Raw genomic sequence first — 14,829 nt, forward strand, 5'->3', positions numbered from 1 at the left:
TATAGAGAGACATAAACAAATATACATACATATATATCTATATACATATACACATACACACATACATGAAAAGGCCCTGTTGTTCAAATCAACTGCTCTAGCTGACATCAAACTGACCCCATAGCACACCTACCTTTGCAGGAACATATAAATGCAGCATGACTTTTGAAGCAGCATCCAAGCAGCATTACCTATGTCAGCGTCAGTCCTGCTGGGGGCCACCTTTCAGTATAAGAAAACTGGTATCAAGAAGTTATTCAAGCAAGCACAGTCACATCTGCCCCTCACCCCAATGAATTCAGCCAGGTTTCAACACACAGCAACCTGAAGCAAAGAGTTGCCCCAGGTTAGCACACAGCAAGCTGGGGCACAGAAAAACTGATACTAAAAAAGACCTCAGGAAAATCCTGCTGAAAGTGAGTGGCCCTTCTGCAGAACAGCAGCCCAGCAAGCTCATCGAGGGATATAGGCCAAGTGTAGTTCACGATTCAAGCCCCAGAGCTGTTTCAAACCCACAGCTATGAATAGCCAGCTGCTTCGACAGCAGAGCCATGCTGGGGAGGTTCACCAAGGGTCAGGGCAGCAGACAAACGTGGCTGTGGCAGAGAGGGGACTCAGCAGAGGAGAACAGAGGGCCAGCCCTCGGTGTAGGGATGCTGCATGTGTACATGAAAATGAAGGGACAATGTCAGGTGGCCAAAGCATCGTCTTGTACATGCTCTGATTAGAACTGTGGAGTCATTTAGGCTGGAAAAGACCTTTAAGATTATTTAGTCCAGCCGTTTACCCTACGCTGTCAAATCCACCACTAAACCGTGTCCCGAAGTGCCACATCTGCACATCTTCTAAACACCTCCAGGGATGGTGACTCCACCACTGCCCTGGGCAGCCTGTTCCGGTGCTTGACAACCCTCTTGGGGAAGAAATTGTTCCTAATACTCAGTCTAAACTTTACCTGCTGCAGCTTGAGGTCCTTTCCTCTTGTGCTATCACTTCGTATTTTGGAAAGCAGACAGACCCCCACCTCACAACCTCCCTTCAGGTGATAGAATCACTGCAGTATAGTCACTAAATCCTGGCCAGGGCCTAGAAAAGTCTGAGAAATTCAAGTGTTAAACATGCATCGCAGGGCAGAGGAACCTCTGGCAGATCCCACAGTTATCGGCTTGATAGTACAGGAACGTGTATTTGCACAACTACCACGCATCCACCCAAATCATGTACATGGACTTGGGAAACAGAGATCATACACTACCTCCAAAGAATGTGTCACAGTGAGGATTATTAAGCTTAAGAGATTCAGGTAGAAGAAGAGCTATGTACCCACGGGTTCAGGATTCTGTCTTCAAACAGTAGTTTGCAAGATAAATTTGTCAGCGAACATGTAAAAGCACTTCCTTTGCAGGAGTACCATCCTCGTTGCTGCATCCAGTATCAGTGGTGTCAGCTTAAGAGGGAACGAGCATGGTGCTAACAAAGTCCATGTTTCAGAAAAGATAAAACCTGCCCTGTGTGGGGAGAGTCTGCTCTGACTTCATCGGTGGCTCCAGCCATGCTCTGCCACCAGCTAAAATCATGGAACCACAGCCACGAAATAAAACTTGTTCTGGAATCAGAGCCATTGCTGACACTTAGATCTGACCCTTGTTTTCCAGAACAGTGGTCAATTAATTCACCAGTTTATTCTCAAAGGGCTTTGACAGCCAGGTCTTCACTGCCGTTCCTCTCTGGGGTGCAGCGTGCAACATGGAGGAGATTAGGCAATTAAGAGAAACACTTCCAATTTGACCCAGCTCTGAGGCAAGATATTTCAGCTGAGATCATTCGACAAACTACCGAAATCCGGGCAGGGACACCTTCCACTAGACCAGGGTGCTCTAAGCCCTGTCCAGCCTGGCCTTGAACACTGCCAGAGATGGAACATGCCTTCCAGCAGCAGACAAACAAACACGGCCACAAACACGGCCTGGAGCTGACAGCCTCTCTGCCGCTTTAAACCCACTCAGGAAGAGCCCCGACCACAAGACAAAGTGCTGACGAGCGCCCCGCGGCATGCAACAACCCTGCAGACCCCTCCCCGGCGCTCTAAGCTCGCCGGACCCACCACAACCGGGAGGCGGCGCAGCCAGCCCGGGCGAGGACCCGAGGAACCTCACCCGGAACCCATCCCTGCTGCCCCCCCGCACCTTGGGCCTGTTCTTGGCACGGGCCTTGCGGGGCGCCCTCACGGCCTCCAATATGCCCATGCTCTGCGTCACCACCGAGCCGCAGCCACGGGTACTGCGGCCGGAAGCAGGGAGAGATTGACACCGCCCCCAGCGGCTCCCTTCCAGTCAGCAGCGCGGTGGCTGCGTGAAGCACGGAAGGACTCAGCGCAGAACGCAGACCTGGGAGCGAGGAAATGGCCGCCCAGCCTGGGTGAGGCAGGTCTTCTGTCAGGAGGGGAGCGGGCTTGCAGTAGGCTCAGATACGGGCTCCTATGTGGGAAGGCTGGGCTCCTTAGTAAGGGCATGGGGGGAGGTCGGACTGCTCCATAGGATCCTGTGAGGAGGCCAGGCCCCTCGATAGGTGTTTGAGATGAGGATCGGCCCTCCTACAAGGGCCTGTGGGGAACAGAATCCTTTATGAAGTGCTGTGTGGAGGCCACGCTCCTCTATAGGAGCCTGGCAGGGAGCTCGCTGCCCCCACTGAGGACCGGATGGGAGGCCAACGTCATCTCTGGGAACCGGGGAAGAATCCAAACTTCTCTGTAAGGGAGTGGCCAGGCTCCCCCTATAAGGACTGGCAGGGAGGCAAGGCTCATCTATGGAAGCCTAGGAGGAGGCCATGTTCCTTTCTGTGGACCTGTGGAGGGATGGAGTTGTCATAAAATGGCCGCGGGGGGAGGGACGGGCAGGCTGCTCCATAGGAGCCTGAGAGGAGGCCAAGCTCCCCTAAAGGGACTGGCAGGGAGGGAAAACTCTTCTATAGGAGCCTATTAGGATGCCAGCTTCCCCTATAGGGACTGTGCAGGGGCCAGGCTATCCTGTAATGCCCCGGGGGCAGAAGGGGGTGGGGTGGGATGCTTCTCCATAGGAGTCTGGGAGAAGGCCAGGTTTCTATATAAGGATTTGTGGGGAGGGCAAGCTGCTTCTGTAGGAAATGCAGGGTGAAAAACCAAGCTCCTACTACTGAGGATGGGGAATGTGAGGTCTCTTCTTTCTGCTTGTGCCGTAGCAGGACCTGGAAGTGCCACACGAGTGGGGCAGCCTGTCCTGCAGTGCCTGAGGCATCTCCAGCCACAGTGGGGCTCCAGGCTCAGCCTGAGGGACCAGGTGTCACTGACCCTTCTGAGCACTGCCCAGGTGCTCAGCCGCTCAAGGGAGTCATCGCTCGAGCCGAGGCCAAGCCCCCCTGGAGCAGAAGTGATTTTAACCAGTCCCCACATGGATGGGACCCTGCAGAGCTCAGTGCCTTCTTGCAGAAGACATTGTAGTTGAGAACCTAATGATCATAAACAGGTAATGTCCACTCTCGTAGGCCTTGTACATTGGGCTTTCTTATCGATATCATCTGTAATTTAAAATACGTGTGGGAAAGGTAAATTGTGCATGGGTGAAAGCAGAGATGATCCTGACCAGGAGCCCATTGCACATTGTGGAGCTGGTGATCCCCTGAGCAGGCACAGGGCTGGTCTGCACTGCCCAAACCCTGTGGCTGCAGGATGAGCTTGGCCATCTCATGGTAACAGGGGGTTTAGGGGCAGCCCCTGCCTAATACTGACCCTTACACCAGCTGCCTGGCCCTGCCTCTATCTGGAAATGCAGCAAGAAGTTCTCACATGAACTTCCTTCATGGATAATGCTTGTTTCTTGTGATGCTTTATATTTTTAGCTCAGAGGACCAAAAAGGAAGAGCTCTAACTCTGCCCGAAGGCAGCATGCCCAGCATCTGAAGGGACATAAGGTTTACATGCTATCTCTATCCCTCTTCTCATTTTGTCTTATTATAGAAGCTGTGGCCTCTCTTTCACTAGGGGGGAAAGCAGGAGCTGTGCAGCTGGTTATCAGGTTCTCTTCTTAGGCCGTTCACTTCTGTGTTTGTCTGGGAGGAGGAGAGACCCCTCTAGAGAGGCCTGTGAGGAAACTCAGCCTGAGTCTAGGGGCCCAGGGGGAGGCTAAAGTCTTGGTGTGTTCTGTCCCAGAGCTGTTGTGGTATTGAGCACGTAGGAAGTAAAGGCTGAGCAAGGATATGCTCTTGTAGGCTTCCTTACAGGAGAAGGAACCTGAACATCCTAGGGTACTTTGAAGGTGTACCATCCCAGACAAAAAAGTGAGTATGACATCTTTCAGAAGAAAGATAGCCACCACACAAGTCTCAAAACTTAATCTTAAAAGATGTATTTGAGAACTAAGACCTACAGCAGGGTCCTTCAGCAGAATGTCTGTACACTTGGGCTTTCAGAAACAAAAATGGACAACCGATTCCTTGCAATGTGCACTTTGCACAGTCCATTGTAATGCAGCAGGAGAGATGTTTAAGCTCACTGTCATCTTCTCCAGACAAGGAAATACAGTAAAAGCCCCAGGGACTGTCTGGCTTACACATGCACTGAAGTCACACAGATTCAACTTGAAGCACATCATACATCAGCAACTCCCGTTCCTCCAAAGTTAGTCACGGGGCACCAGGTTTAAACAGCTGAACTGTTTAAACTGAACTGGTCCCTTTATCCTCCATCCCTGTGTCATAAGGCATTGTGGAGCTACTTAAGCAATGCTGCACATGAGGATATATGAGAGAGACCAAAAATCTGGAAGCCCCTCACTGGGAGAGGTGGTTGAAGAGCTGAGCATCTTCTCCAAATTCTAAGCAACACTGCAGGTTGCAGGTTTGTGGCAGCACAGGCTGTCATTGGGTTGCTACACTGTGGGCTGCTACACCAGGCAAGATGCAGATCACCTTCCACTATTAGCACTTAAGCCTGGAGCACATCTACAGCTAAGCCAGACACGTAGCATATTGTTGGTGCTCCTCTAAGAGAGCTTCCCTGAAAGACATGGCCAAACTGAAACCTATATTACAAGCTTAATCACCATTAAAGAAGGACTTTAGAAACAGGGAGAAGCTTAATCTGAGATCTGAGTGGGATACGTCTGCCCTAACCATAAGCCAGTTTCCCAAAACATTGTGCAGCACTCCCCTCAGCACGTACGGCTTCTTGGTTATCTCCAGCCTCTTCCAGATGGTTGCACATTGGAAGAACTTGAAATTAAAAACTTCCTCTGACACAGAGGGCCCCTGCATCTGGGTCCATTGCTTAGATTCCTTTTCTTGCCCCGACTGTGAAGATGGGATATCTGTCCAAGCAGTTTGCTGATCAAAGGCAAAGATTTGTATAGGCGCTTTCTGAATGTGCAAATAATTATCTGAGTCCTCAAACACTTTGCTGAAACGGAGCACTTCCGCTCTGTGTGGCTGCTCTGAGAAACGGTCTCTAGGTAAAAACTTAAGCTCAGGGTAGACACAACAGTGAAGCAGCTCTTTATTCATGTTTCTGCAAAAACAGGTGTCCTAGCAAGTAGGCACACACAGCAAAAGCAGAACTATGATTTCCTATCCCATCCACAAGTTCCCTCCCTTGATTCCCCATTGCTTGGGTACTCCAAGGCTTACAGCCTATTCAGTGCTTATAATGTAGATGCTAACTGTCCCGCCTCTGTTTATACCTCCCCTTACTCGACTTTGTACGCCCCTTCCTCTTATTTATTAACCACATCATTATTAACCACATAATCCTTTTCCGGTACAATTGTCTAACTCTTTGGGAGACATGTGGTACCCCAACTTACTGTTTAACCAGCCTGCACCTGCTTAGTTTGTGCATAGAGAGTATTCTTTTTAACCTCGCAGTGAATCTTTCATCTAGAGGTGACATTGGCTTTAACCACAGAGTGTGTCTTTTTGAGTTACTATATCTCAAACCCTTTCTTTCATTCCCTTAGTAACTTAGCCCCAGCCCCAGTATTGAAAACTCTCAATATTGCAAAGCCTTCATATTGATCTTAAAGCTCTAATATTGGAAAGCCTTAATATTGCAAAGCCCCATCTCCAGTTCTGTGAAAACAACACTGTTTCTCTCACAATTCCCCCTTCCTCTTATTTATACCGGTTTTGGATTTCACACTTTCCATAAAGAAATGCCTCATATGTCGCTTCCAGTCTGGATAAAATAATTTCACGGTTTTGGTCTAAAGATAAGTCGTCCCAATCATCTTCACTTTTTTATTATTTTTGTTTTAATCTAAAGCATTTATCAGAGTAGGGTGGCGTTCCCATGAGCATTTGTTTTAACAGAGTTGTTTCAAGAAGTTGTACATGTCTTCCTATATATGGAATTAGGTAGCACCTTATAGCTATTAATACACATGCTGCTACAATTACAGAAGTAAAAACTGATACCACCATTCCTCTCCGTTTTCCAAACCAGGATTCTAACCATCCTGTTAAGGAAGTATCTGTTCTCGTATTTTCAGCCCATTCTTCTGCCAAGGTAGTGAGGCCTTGTAAGGCTTTGCTTACGGCTCCATCTGGTGTTGTATTATTTGGAATAAATGTGCAACACGTATTCCCTAGCATTATGCATACTCCTCCTTTTTCAGCTAATATATCTAAAACTATTCTATTTTCACTGTATATTTGACCCATTCTACCCAGGCATTTGTATTTCTATATCCAGTTTCTCTTTCAAACATCTACTTCAAATGTTTAATTGCAATTACATTTACTACTTTAGGATTATGAGGTGGAGTCCATGTCCACACCGATGGAGGAATGGTAGTGTCCCCAGGCTGGCCACATTCATTCCTCTTTGGCTCCCAAGCCACTCTTCTAAATCTAGCAATTGAATCCCCTCTTGTCACATCTGCCCCTACACCATGAACTTGGCTTATTTCCCCTCCAGCACTTGCAATAGCAAGTGCTACGGGACCACACTCTAACCCCCCACAGTCAGATTCTATGTGACCTTTAAACATCATAATTTTACTTTTTAGAGATTTTCCCTAAGCACTGGGTGAGATCCACCCGTGCAAGCCAGTTGTAAACCAAACATCACTCCACCCAGGACAAGGTGATTCCCAGTATGGTTGGAGACAATACTCTGGGTATAAATATTTACCGCAACTTACTGTTTAACCAGCCTGCACTGGTTTAGTTTCATAGGTTGTACGTAGATAGTATTCTTTTTAACCACAGAGTGTGTCTTTCATCTAGAGATGACACTGTCTTGAACCACAGAGCGTATCTTTTTGAGTAAGTATATCTCAAACCCTTTCTTTCGTTGCCTTAGGAACTTAATCCCAGACCTAGTATTGAAAACTCTCATTCTTGCAAAGCCTTACTATTAATCTTAAAGCTCTAAAATGGGAAAGTCTTAATATTGTAAAGCCCCATCCCCAATTATGCAAAAACAACACTGTTTCTCTCACAGCTGGGAGTAACTGGAAACATCACCCAACTGGCCAGACCAACAGTGTCTTCTGCCTGGAGAACCTACAAACAGGATCAAGAGCATCTAGAGATGTAGCCGTCAACTCTGGCATAACCAGGCTCACCTGAAAGAGAAAACACAAAAAAATTAGGTCTGCTTATGAGAAGTGCTCATTACAAGTCTCTACACAGGACAGAAACACTGGCCACCTGTGTTAAAGGGATGGGAGGCAATGGTGGGTGAGGCTGAAAGAGATGTCTTGATTCTATGATTCTATGATTTGCCTAACAACCAAAGCATTTTACCAAGTTCCATCAAACTGCAGAGACTGGTGGGATCCCAAGCTTGGACATCCTTAAGCTCCAGAAATGCCTACATACAGGGCTTTGACCAGAACTTCTCCTTAGTGAAACCTTGTCTCCAAAGTCAGAGTCCAGCTTCCCAGCATCTTTCAGGGGGGACCGGGCATCGCTGTCAGCTAAACCATTCCCTTTAGAGAGGGAAAGCTCATGATCTGACGGGGAAGAGCAAAAACAGAGCTCTTCTGTGGAACCAGAAGCCCCATAAAGCAAGTAATTCTGGCACACTGGTCGGGGTGGGTAGAGAAGCCCTCCTGCACAGTAGAAAAGACAGAGCCGAAGATCTGCGTGGCTCTGTGCTCCCCAGCTGCCCTGCCAGAGCTGGTGGGAAGGCCAGAGGTTAGGCCAGCCTGGGCTTTACGGAGACCTGATACCAAGGCATGTCATGGGGGGCTGACATGAAATTGTTGATCCACTCACACTCCTGGGTCTCAACTGAATCAACACAGACAAAAGAGCCCTAACTTCTGTGAGAAGAGAGCAAATCTCCTCTATTCTGATCTCTTCTCATCCCACTACAAATATTCCTGTCCACAGCAAGGAGCAGGTGATGTTGTTCTTCTGCAGGAAAGAGGGTAACCATGAGTCATAGAATCATAGAACCGATTAGGTTGGAAAACAACTTGTCCAGAGAAGAAGTCATCCCTTTACACACCCGGGTACTTCAAAGATGAGCGTTAAGTTCAGGAGGGTCAGCAGGACCAACGTGGAAGGGGTCACTCAGCACACCACTGCCTCTGAGGAGACGAAGATCTGCCTTCCTAAGGGCACTCCATGTTCCGTAGGTACCCCGTGGTCCTGCAATCTCAGCTGACTTCTCTCCCACAACTATGGTGCAATAAAAAAGCTTTGGGGATCTATGAAAGCAAAGTGTCTTGACTCGTTTGTGTTCCCTCTCTTTCTTGCCCATCCCTTTTCCAAGCAGTTTTAAGCCCAAGCCTTTTGAAATGTGCTGTCTGGTATAGCTCAGTTTCATGAGCCTGAAAGACAGCTTTTCCTCCCACATGTACATATGCACTTGTTACCACTTGCAGTTGGCAAGCTTGCAGCAGACATGGGCTAAAACCTCAAACTCTGCACTTCCTGTCCATAGTATCACAGAATCATAGAATAGTTAGGGTTGGAAAGGACCTTCAGTTCATCTAGTTCCAACCCCCTGCCATGGGCAGGGACACCTCGCAATAAACCATGCCACCCTAGACTGTGTCCAGCCTGGCTTGGAACACTGCCAGGAATGGAGCATTCACAACTTCCTTGGGCAACCCATTCCAGGCCTCACCACCTTCACAGTAAAGAACTTCTTCCTTATATTTAACCTGAACTTCCCCTGTTTATGTTTGAAGTCATTACCCCTTGTCCTATCACTACAGTCCCTAATGAAGAGTTCCTCCCCAGCATCCTTGTGGGCCCCTTTCAGGCACTGGAATCTGGTAGGAGGTCTCCACACAGCATTCTCCTCTCCAGGATAAACAGCCACAACTCTCTCAGCCTGCCTTTATATGCGAGGTGCTCCAGCCCCCTTGTCATCCTCATGGCCCTCCTCTGGACTTGCCCTAACAGCTCCATGTCCTTTTTATGTTGAGGACACCAGAACTGTACGCAATACTCCAAGTGAGGTCTCACGAGAACAGAGTACAGGAGCCGGATCACCTCCTTCAACCCTTGGTTACACATCGCAGACAGCTGCAAGACACAGGTCAGCAGCAGAGCATCATCATGGTCCTCTTGCCACCTGCTCTGGACTTCCCTAGCACTTGCTGGAAGTCCTGGGTAGACCATTCTGCTATGAGACAGTCTGCTTTAGACTGATACATCTGCTCAGAGGGGTTCCCATGCTACCACGTGAGATACATGGTGAAGGGCTGCTGGCACACTGGGTTCCCATGGAGATGGCTTCACCCAGCTTGCATTCCCAGTGTGTCAGCACCTTCTGCTGCAAACTCATTTAAAGTCCTTCAGAGTTTCAGAGTCTGCTAGGTGGTGTCATGGCTGTAGGACACACTGGCCTTAAGTCACTGAGTACCTGCAAGTGACGACGGCTGTTCAGGATAATGGCCACAACAAACGTGCAAACAGGTTAATGGTCAAAAAGGTCACTGCTTTGATTCTGTTACTTTGAAAAGGTAGTGGAAGGAAAAATAAATACAGAAGAGTGAAAACCATGAAATGGTGGGACCTTAAACGCAGAAGGCAAGCCGAAGACACACACAAGGGCTAGCTGCAACACGTCCTTCAGCTTCACTGCCAGGGCAACAGAGAGAAGGCAGATCTGTGCCATCCCGGACCCCTGCAGCGAGGAGTGGATATCCAGAGGACCACACTGCCACGTGAAGGTGTTTGGGGAATTTTACCTCACAACCTTTGACGTGCTCTTTGCCATTCTTCCCGGATCTTCTCCGGTGTGGTAACGCTCTGCTGGTAACTCCTGCCTGTGAGAGAAATCACACTCTCATCTGATTAACATTGATTAAAAAGACCCTTTGCTGGAAGGCAGTACACGAAATGCAAATTGGCAGGGACATCAGGGAGAAAGCAGCAGTAATGTGTGAGCTCAGCTATGGATGTGCACTGCAAGGAAATGCAGAGCTGTGCAGCAAGGTGGAGGGTCATGCCAGAGAAACGGCAAGAAACTGGAAATTGGCTATGAAGCCATGGCATGGCTCTTGAGTGAGCTCCGCCTCCAGTATGTTGAGCATGAGTTTCTGAGGAGCCTGACCTGACCCAGGAGCTGGAGCTCACTCAAGAGCCATGCCACGGCTTCACACCTCCTGCCCCAGGAAACACTCCCCTCCAAAGCCTGCATTTCCACACTCACCAGAGTCTTCTGGTGATGATTTCATCTGAGCCAGACTGAGGAACAGCTGCCAAAACTGGGAGAGAGAAGAAAGCTACAGTAGAGCAAACGTGCATCACTAACGGTATTGAAGCCCAGCTAGAGAACATTGCCAGCCCTTCCATCTCACCCCCAAACCCAGAGCTGGGAAAAGAGTTATGGGGCAGGAGAGCTCCAAGAACATACACCCTTCCTGTCCCACGGCCACCCACCTCTCTATACCGTCTCCTGCTGCTTCTCTGTAACCATGTTTGCGTTGTGGGGCACAACAGCTTGTTGTGTTCCGCCTCATCCTTATCCTTGCAGCACTGCTCATGAAGGTGCTTGGCCTAGGAGAGCCAACAAACAGGGCAGGACCGTGTTAGCAAGCAATGAGTTGCTATTAAAGCTCATGTACGTAGCTCTGGAGGAAAACACAGCCTCCAAGTGAAGAGGTGGCCAAAGGCTTCCCACAGAACAGGGGACAGCACACAAGGCCCCCAGTGCCCTACTGCTTGACCAAAACTGACCTCACAAGACAAGCTGCTCATCATTTGGCATGAAAACCTCATAGCAATCGAGTTCTTGACATCTAAATCACTCTTATCCAACCGTGCAAGGCTGCTACCAGCAATGTCCCTGGTGTACTCTTCAGTTTTTCAGAGCCCACTATGGAGACTTTAAAGTGACAGTCTTCCTCTGCTGCAGCTCTTGATGTAGTGTCTGCATGAACTGCAGCAGAGGAAGACCCTCATATTTAAGACGAAGCCAGCACTGTGCGCGTGTGTTAGCACTGTTAAACCATATAGCAAGAAAGAGCAGCTTGTCTGCTTTACTTTCACGGTCTTCTAGCACTGCAGATTCCTGGTTTTGTGAATCGCCTCCATTATCAGCTCTGTGAAGACAACAAAGCCAGAGTCAACACATTACTGACCATCAAAGCTCCACAATGGACTCTGTGACTTAGGAAAGGAAGAGGCACAGTACAAACTCAGATAGCCTTAAGGACCTATGTTCACCTAAAGCATCTTCACAGAACACACCTTTTATACTTCTAGCTAAGCCTCCACCTGTCTAAGCAAAGGAACTCTACAAACGAAATCCACCAATATATAGTACTGTATCATCTCCATAGAAGCTAGGGAAATTGGGAAGCGAACTCCCTTCTGCTGTGTCCAAATTTGCAGCAGTTTGCTCTCATTTTCCAGACAAAGGAATCTGAAGCCAGAAGAGGTTAAAAGGCTTGCCAATTTTGGCAAAGCCTATGGACATCACGCAACACTATGCATATGAGATACAGGTATACATGCTTTAAGAACATTGCCGGCTGAGGCTGGTGTCTCTGGAGCTGAGCCCCTGCGATAGGCATCCACAAAAGACACCCAAAGGAGAAGATGTGGCAGTTAGAAGAAGGAAGTCAGAGCTTCAGCAGCAGGGTTTCAACAAATGGGAAGGAGCTCAGGACTTCCCAGCAGCGGCAGGCACTGGGAGCATGCAGGGGGCTGGGGCATAATGGGAGACATGAGCCAGGAGCCAGGATTCATCACCAAGGATGGTGATGGATCAACACCCTGACCTTCTTCCAATGCTATTTTTCTTTTCCCTGAATTCCTCCATTTTCATTGCTTCTTCCCAAAGGGCTTGTGCCAGCTAGATCTGACCTTGTCCCACACTGTATCTCTGCAAAGAAAAGAAAGTTTCATATATAGAGAGACATAAACAAATATACATACATATATATCTATATACATATACACATACACACATACATGAAAAGGCCCTGTTGTTCAAATCAACTGCTCTAGCTGACATCAAACTGACCCCATAGCACACCTACCTTTGCAGGAACATATAAATGCAGCATGACTTTTGAAGCAGCATCCAAGCAGCATTACCTATGTCAGCGTCAGTCCTGCTGGGGGCCACCTTTCAGTATAAGAAAACTGGTATCAAGAAGTTATTCAAGCAAGCACAGTCACATCTGCCCCTCACCCCAATGAATTCAGCCAGGTTTCAACACACAGCAACCTGAAGCAAAGAGTTGCCCCAGGTTAGCACACAGCAAGCTGGGGCACAGAAAAACTGATACTAAAAAAGACCTCAGGAAAATCCTGCTGAAAGTGAGTGGCCCTTCTGCAGAACAGCAGCCCAGCAAGCTCATCGAGGGATATAGGCCAAGTGTAGTTCACGATTCAAGCCCCAGAGCTGTTTCAAACCCACAGCTATGAATAGCCAGCTGCTTCGACAGCAGAGCCATGCTGGGGAGGTTCACCAAGGGTCAGGGCAGCAGACAAACGTGGCTGTGGCAGAGAGGGGACTCAGCAGAGGAGAACAGAGGGCCAGCCCTCGGTGTAGGGATGCTGCCCGCCATGTGTACATGAAAATGAAGGGACAATGTCAGGTGGCCAAAGCATCGTCTTGTACATGCTCTGATTAGAACTGTGGAGTCATTTAGGCTGGAAAAGACCTTTAAGATTATTTAGTCCAGCCGTTTACCCTACGCTGTCAAATCCACCACTAAACCGTGTCCCGAAGTGCCACATCTGCACATCTTCTAAACACCTCCAGGGATGGTGACTCCACCACTGCCCTGGGCAGCCTGTTCCGGTGCTTGACAACCCTCTTGGGGAAGAAATTGTTCCTAATACTCAGTCTAAACTTTACCTGCTGCAGCTTGAGGTCCTTTCCTCTTGTGCTATCACTTCGTATTTTGGAAAGCAGACAGACCCCCACCTCACAACCTCCCTTCAGGTGATAGAATCACTGCAGTATAGTCACTAAATCCTGGCCAGGGCCTAGAAAAGTCTGAGAAATTCAAGTGTTAAACATGCATCGCAGGGCAGAGGAACCTCTGGCAGATCCCACAGTTATCGGCTTGATAGTACAGGAACGTGTATTTGCACAACTACCGCGCATCCACCCAAATCATGTACATGGACTTGGGAAACAGAGATCATACACTACCTCCAAAGAATGTGTCACAGTGAGGATTATTAAGCTTAAGAGATTCAGGTAGAAGAAGAGCTATGTACCCACGGGTTCAGGATTCTGTCTTCAAACAGTAGTTTGCAAGATAAATTTGTCAGCGAACATGTAAAAATACTTCCTTTGCAGGAGTACCATCCTCGTTGCTGCATCCAGTATCAGTGGTGTCAGCTTAAGAGGGAACGAGCATGGTGCTAACAAAGTCCCTGTTTCAGAAAAGATAAAACCTGCCCTGTGTGGGGAGAGTCTGCTCTGACTTCATCGGTGGCTCCAGCCATGCTCTGCCACCAGCTAAAATCATGGAACCACAGCCACGAAATAAAACTTGTTCTGGAATCAGAGCCATTGCTGACACTTAGATCTGACCCTTGTTTTCCAGAACAGTGGTCAATTAATTCACCAGTTTATTCTCAAAGGGCTTTGACAGCCAGGTCTTCACTGCCGTTCCTCTCTGGGGTGCAGCGTGCAACATGGAGGAGATTAGGCAATTAAGAGAAACACTTCCAATTTGACCCGGCTCTGAGGCAAGATATTTCAGCTGAGATCATTCGACAAACTACCGAAATCCGGGCAGGGACACCTTCCACTAGACCAGGGTGCTCTAAGCCCTGTCCAGCCTGGCCTTGAACACTGCCAGAGATGGAACATGCCTTCCAGCAGCAGACAAACAAACACGGCCACAAACACGGCCTGGAGCTGACAGCCTCTCTGCCGCTTTAAACCCACTCAGGAAGAGCCCCGACCACGAGACAAAGTGCTGACGAGCGCCCCGCGGCATGCAACAACCCTGCAGACCCCTCCCCGGCGCTCTAAGCTCACCGGACCCACCACAACCGGGAGGTGGCGCAGCCAGCCCGGGCGAGGACCCGAGGAACCTCACCCGGAACCCATCCCCGCTGCCCCCCCGCACCTTGGGCCTGTTCTTGGCACGGGCCTTGCGGGGCGCCCTCACGGCCTCCAATATGCCCATGCTCTGCGTCACCACCGAGCCGCAGCCACGGGTACTGCGGCCGGAAGCAGGGAGAGATTGACACCGCCCCCAGCGGCTCCCTTCCAGTCAGCAGCGCGGTGGCTGAGTGAAGCACGGAAGGACTCAGCGCAGAACGCAGACCTGGGAGCGAGGAAATGGCCGCCCAGCCTGGGTGAGGCAGGTCTTCTGTCAGGAGGGGAGCGGGCTTGCAGTAGGCTCAGATACGGGCTCC

At 49.1% G+C, this 14,829-nt stretch overlaps 1 protein-coding gene and 3 long non-coding RNA genes across 9 annotated transcripts in view; 2 read left to right on the plus strand and 2 right to left on the minus strand.

The window, feature by feature from the left end:
- On the minus strand, positions 1 to 2,487 carry LOC136005812 (uncharacterized). Its single transcript, XR_010608929.1, has 3 exons — positions 2,187 to 2,487; positions 956 to 1,096; positions 1 to 222 (listed from the first exon to the last, which is right to left on the minus strand). It is a non-coding gene; the product is annotated as an uncharacterized LOC136005812 (long non-coding RNA).
- LOC136005806 (uncharacterized) lies at positions 2,132 to 8,700 on the plus strand. Its single transcript, XR_010608914.1, has 3 exons — positions 2,132 to 2,418; positions 3,217 to 3,500; positions 7,472 to 8,700. It is a non-coding gene; the product is annotated as an uncharacterized LOC136005806 (long non-coding RNA).
- On the minus strand, positions 7,395 to 14,696 carry LOC136005796 (proline-serine-threonine phosphatase-interacting protein 2-like). Of its 6 annotated transcripts, none has more exons than XM_065663648.1 (8): positions 14,538 to 14,696; positions 13,307 to 13,447; positions 12,480 to 12,568; positions 11,173 to 12,322; positions 10,876 to 10,992; positions 10,646 to 10,700; positions 10,182 to 10,259; positions 7,395 to 9,853 (listed from the first exon to the last, which is right to left on the minus strand). In XM_065663648.1, the coding sequence occupies exons 4-7, from the start codon at positions 11,212 to 11,214 to the stop codon at positions 10,183 to 10,185; spliced, it is 291 nt and encodes a 96-aa protein (XP_065519720.1). In that variant the 5' UTR covers positions 11,215 to 12,322; positions 12,480 to 12,568; positions 13,307 to 13,447; positions 14,538 to 14,696; the 3' UTR covers positions 7,395 to 9,853; position 10,182. The 6 variants fall into 6 exon arrangements, 2 of the variants coding, with proteins under 2 accessions (XP_065519720.1, XP_065519719.1); XR_010608894.1 differs by lacking the exon at positions 7,395 to 9,853 and having other exon boundaries at positions 9,908 to 10,259; positions 11,173 to 11,537; positions 12,219 to 12,322; XR_010608893.1 differs by lacking the exon at positions 7,395 to 9,853 and having other exon boundaries at positions 9,908 to 10,259; positions 13,307 to 13,437.
- The window catches only part of LOC136005798 (uncharacterized), a 6,586-nt gene continuing 6,244 nt past the window's right edge, over positions 14,488 to 14,829 (plus strand). The window contains exon 1 of the long non-coding RNA XR_010608902.1: positions 14,488 to 14,769. This is a non-coding gene — a long non-coding RNA (uncharacterized LOC136005798). The remainder of the gene's footprint in view (positions 14,770 to 14,829) is intronic.

The sequence above is a fragment of the Lathamus discolor genome, chromosome Z (genome assembly GCF_037157495.1).
Source record: "Lathamus discolor isolate bLatDis1 chromosome Z, bLatDis1.hap1, whole genome shotgun sequence".
Classification (NCBI taxonomy): domain Eukaryota; kingdom Metazoa; phylum Chordata; class Aves; order Psittaciformes; family Psittacidae; genus Lathamus; species Lathamus discolor.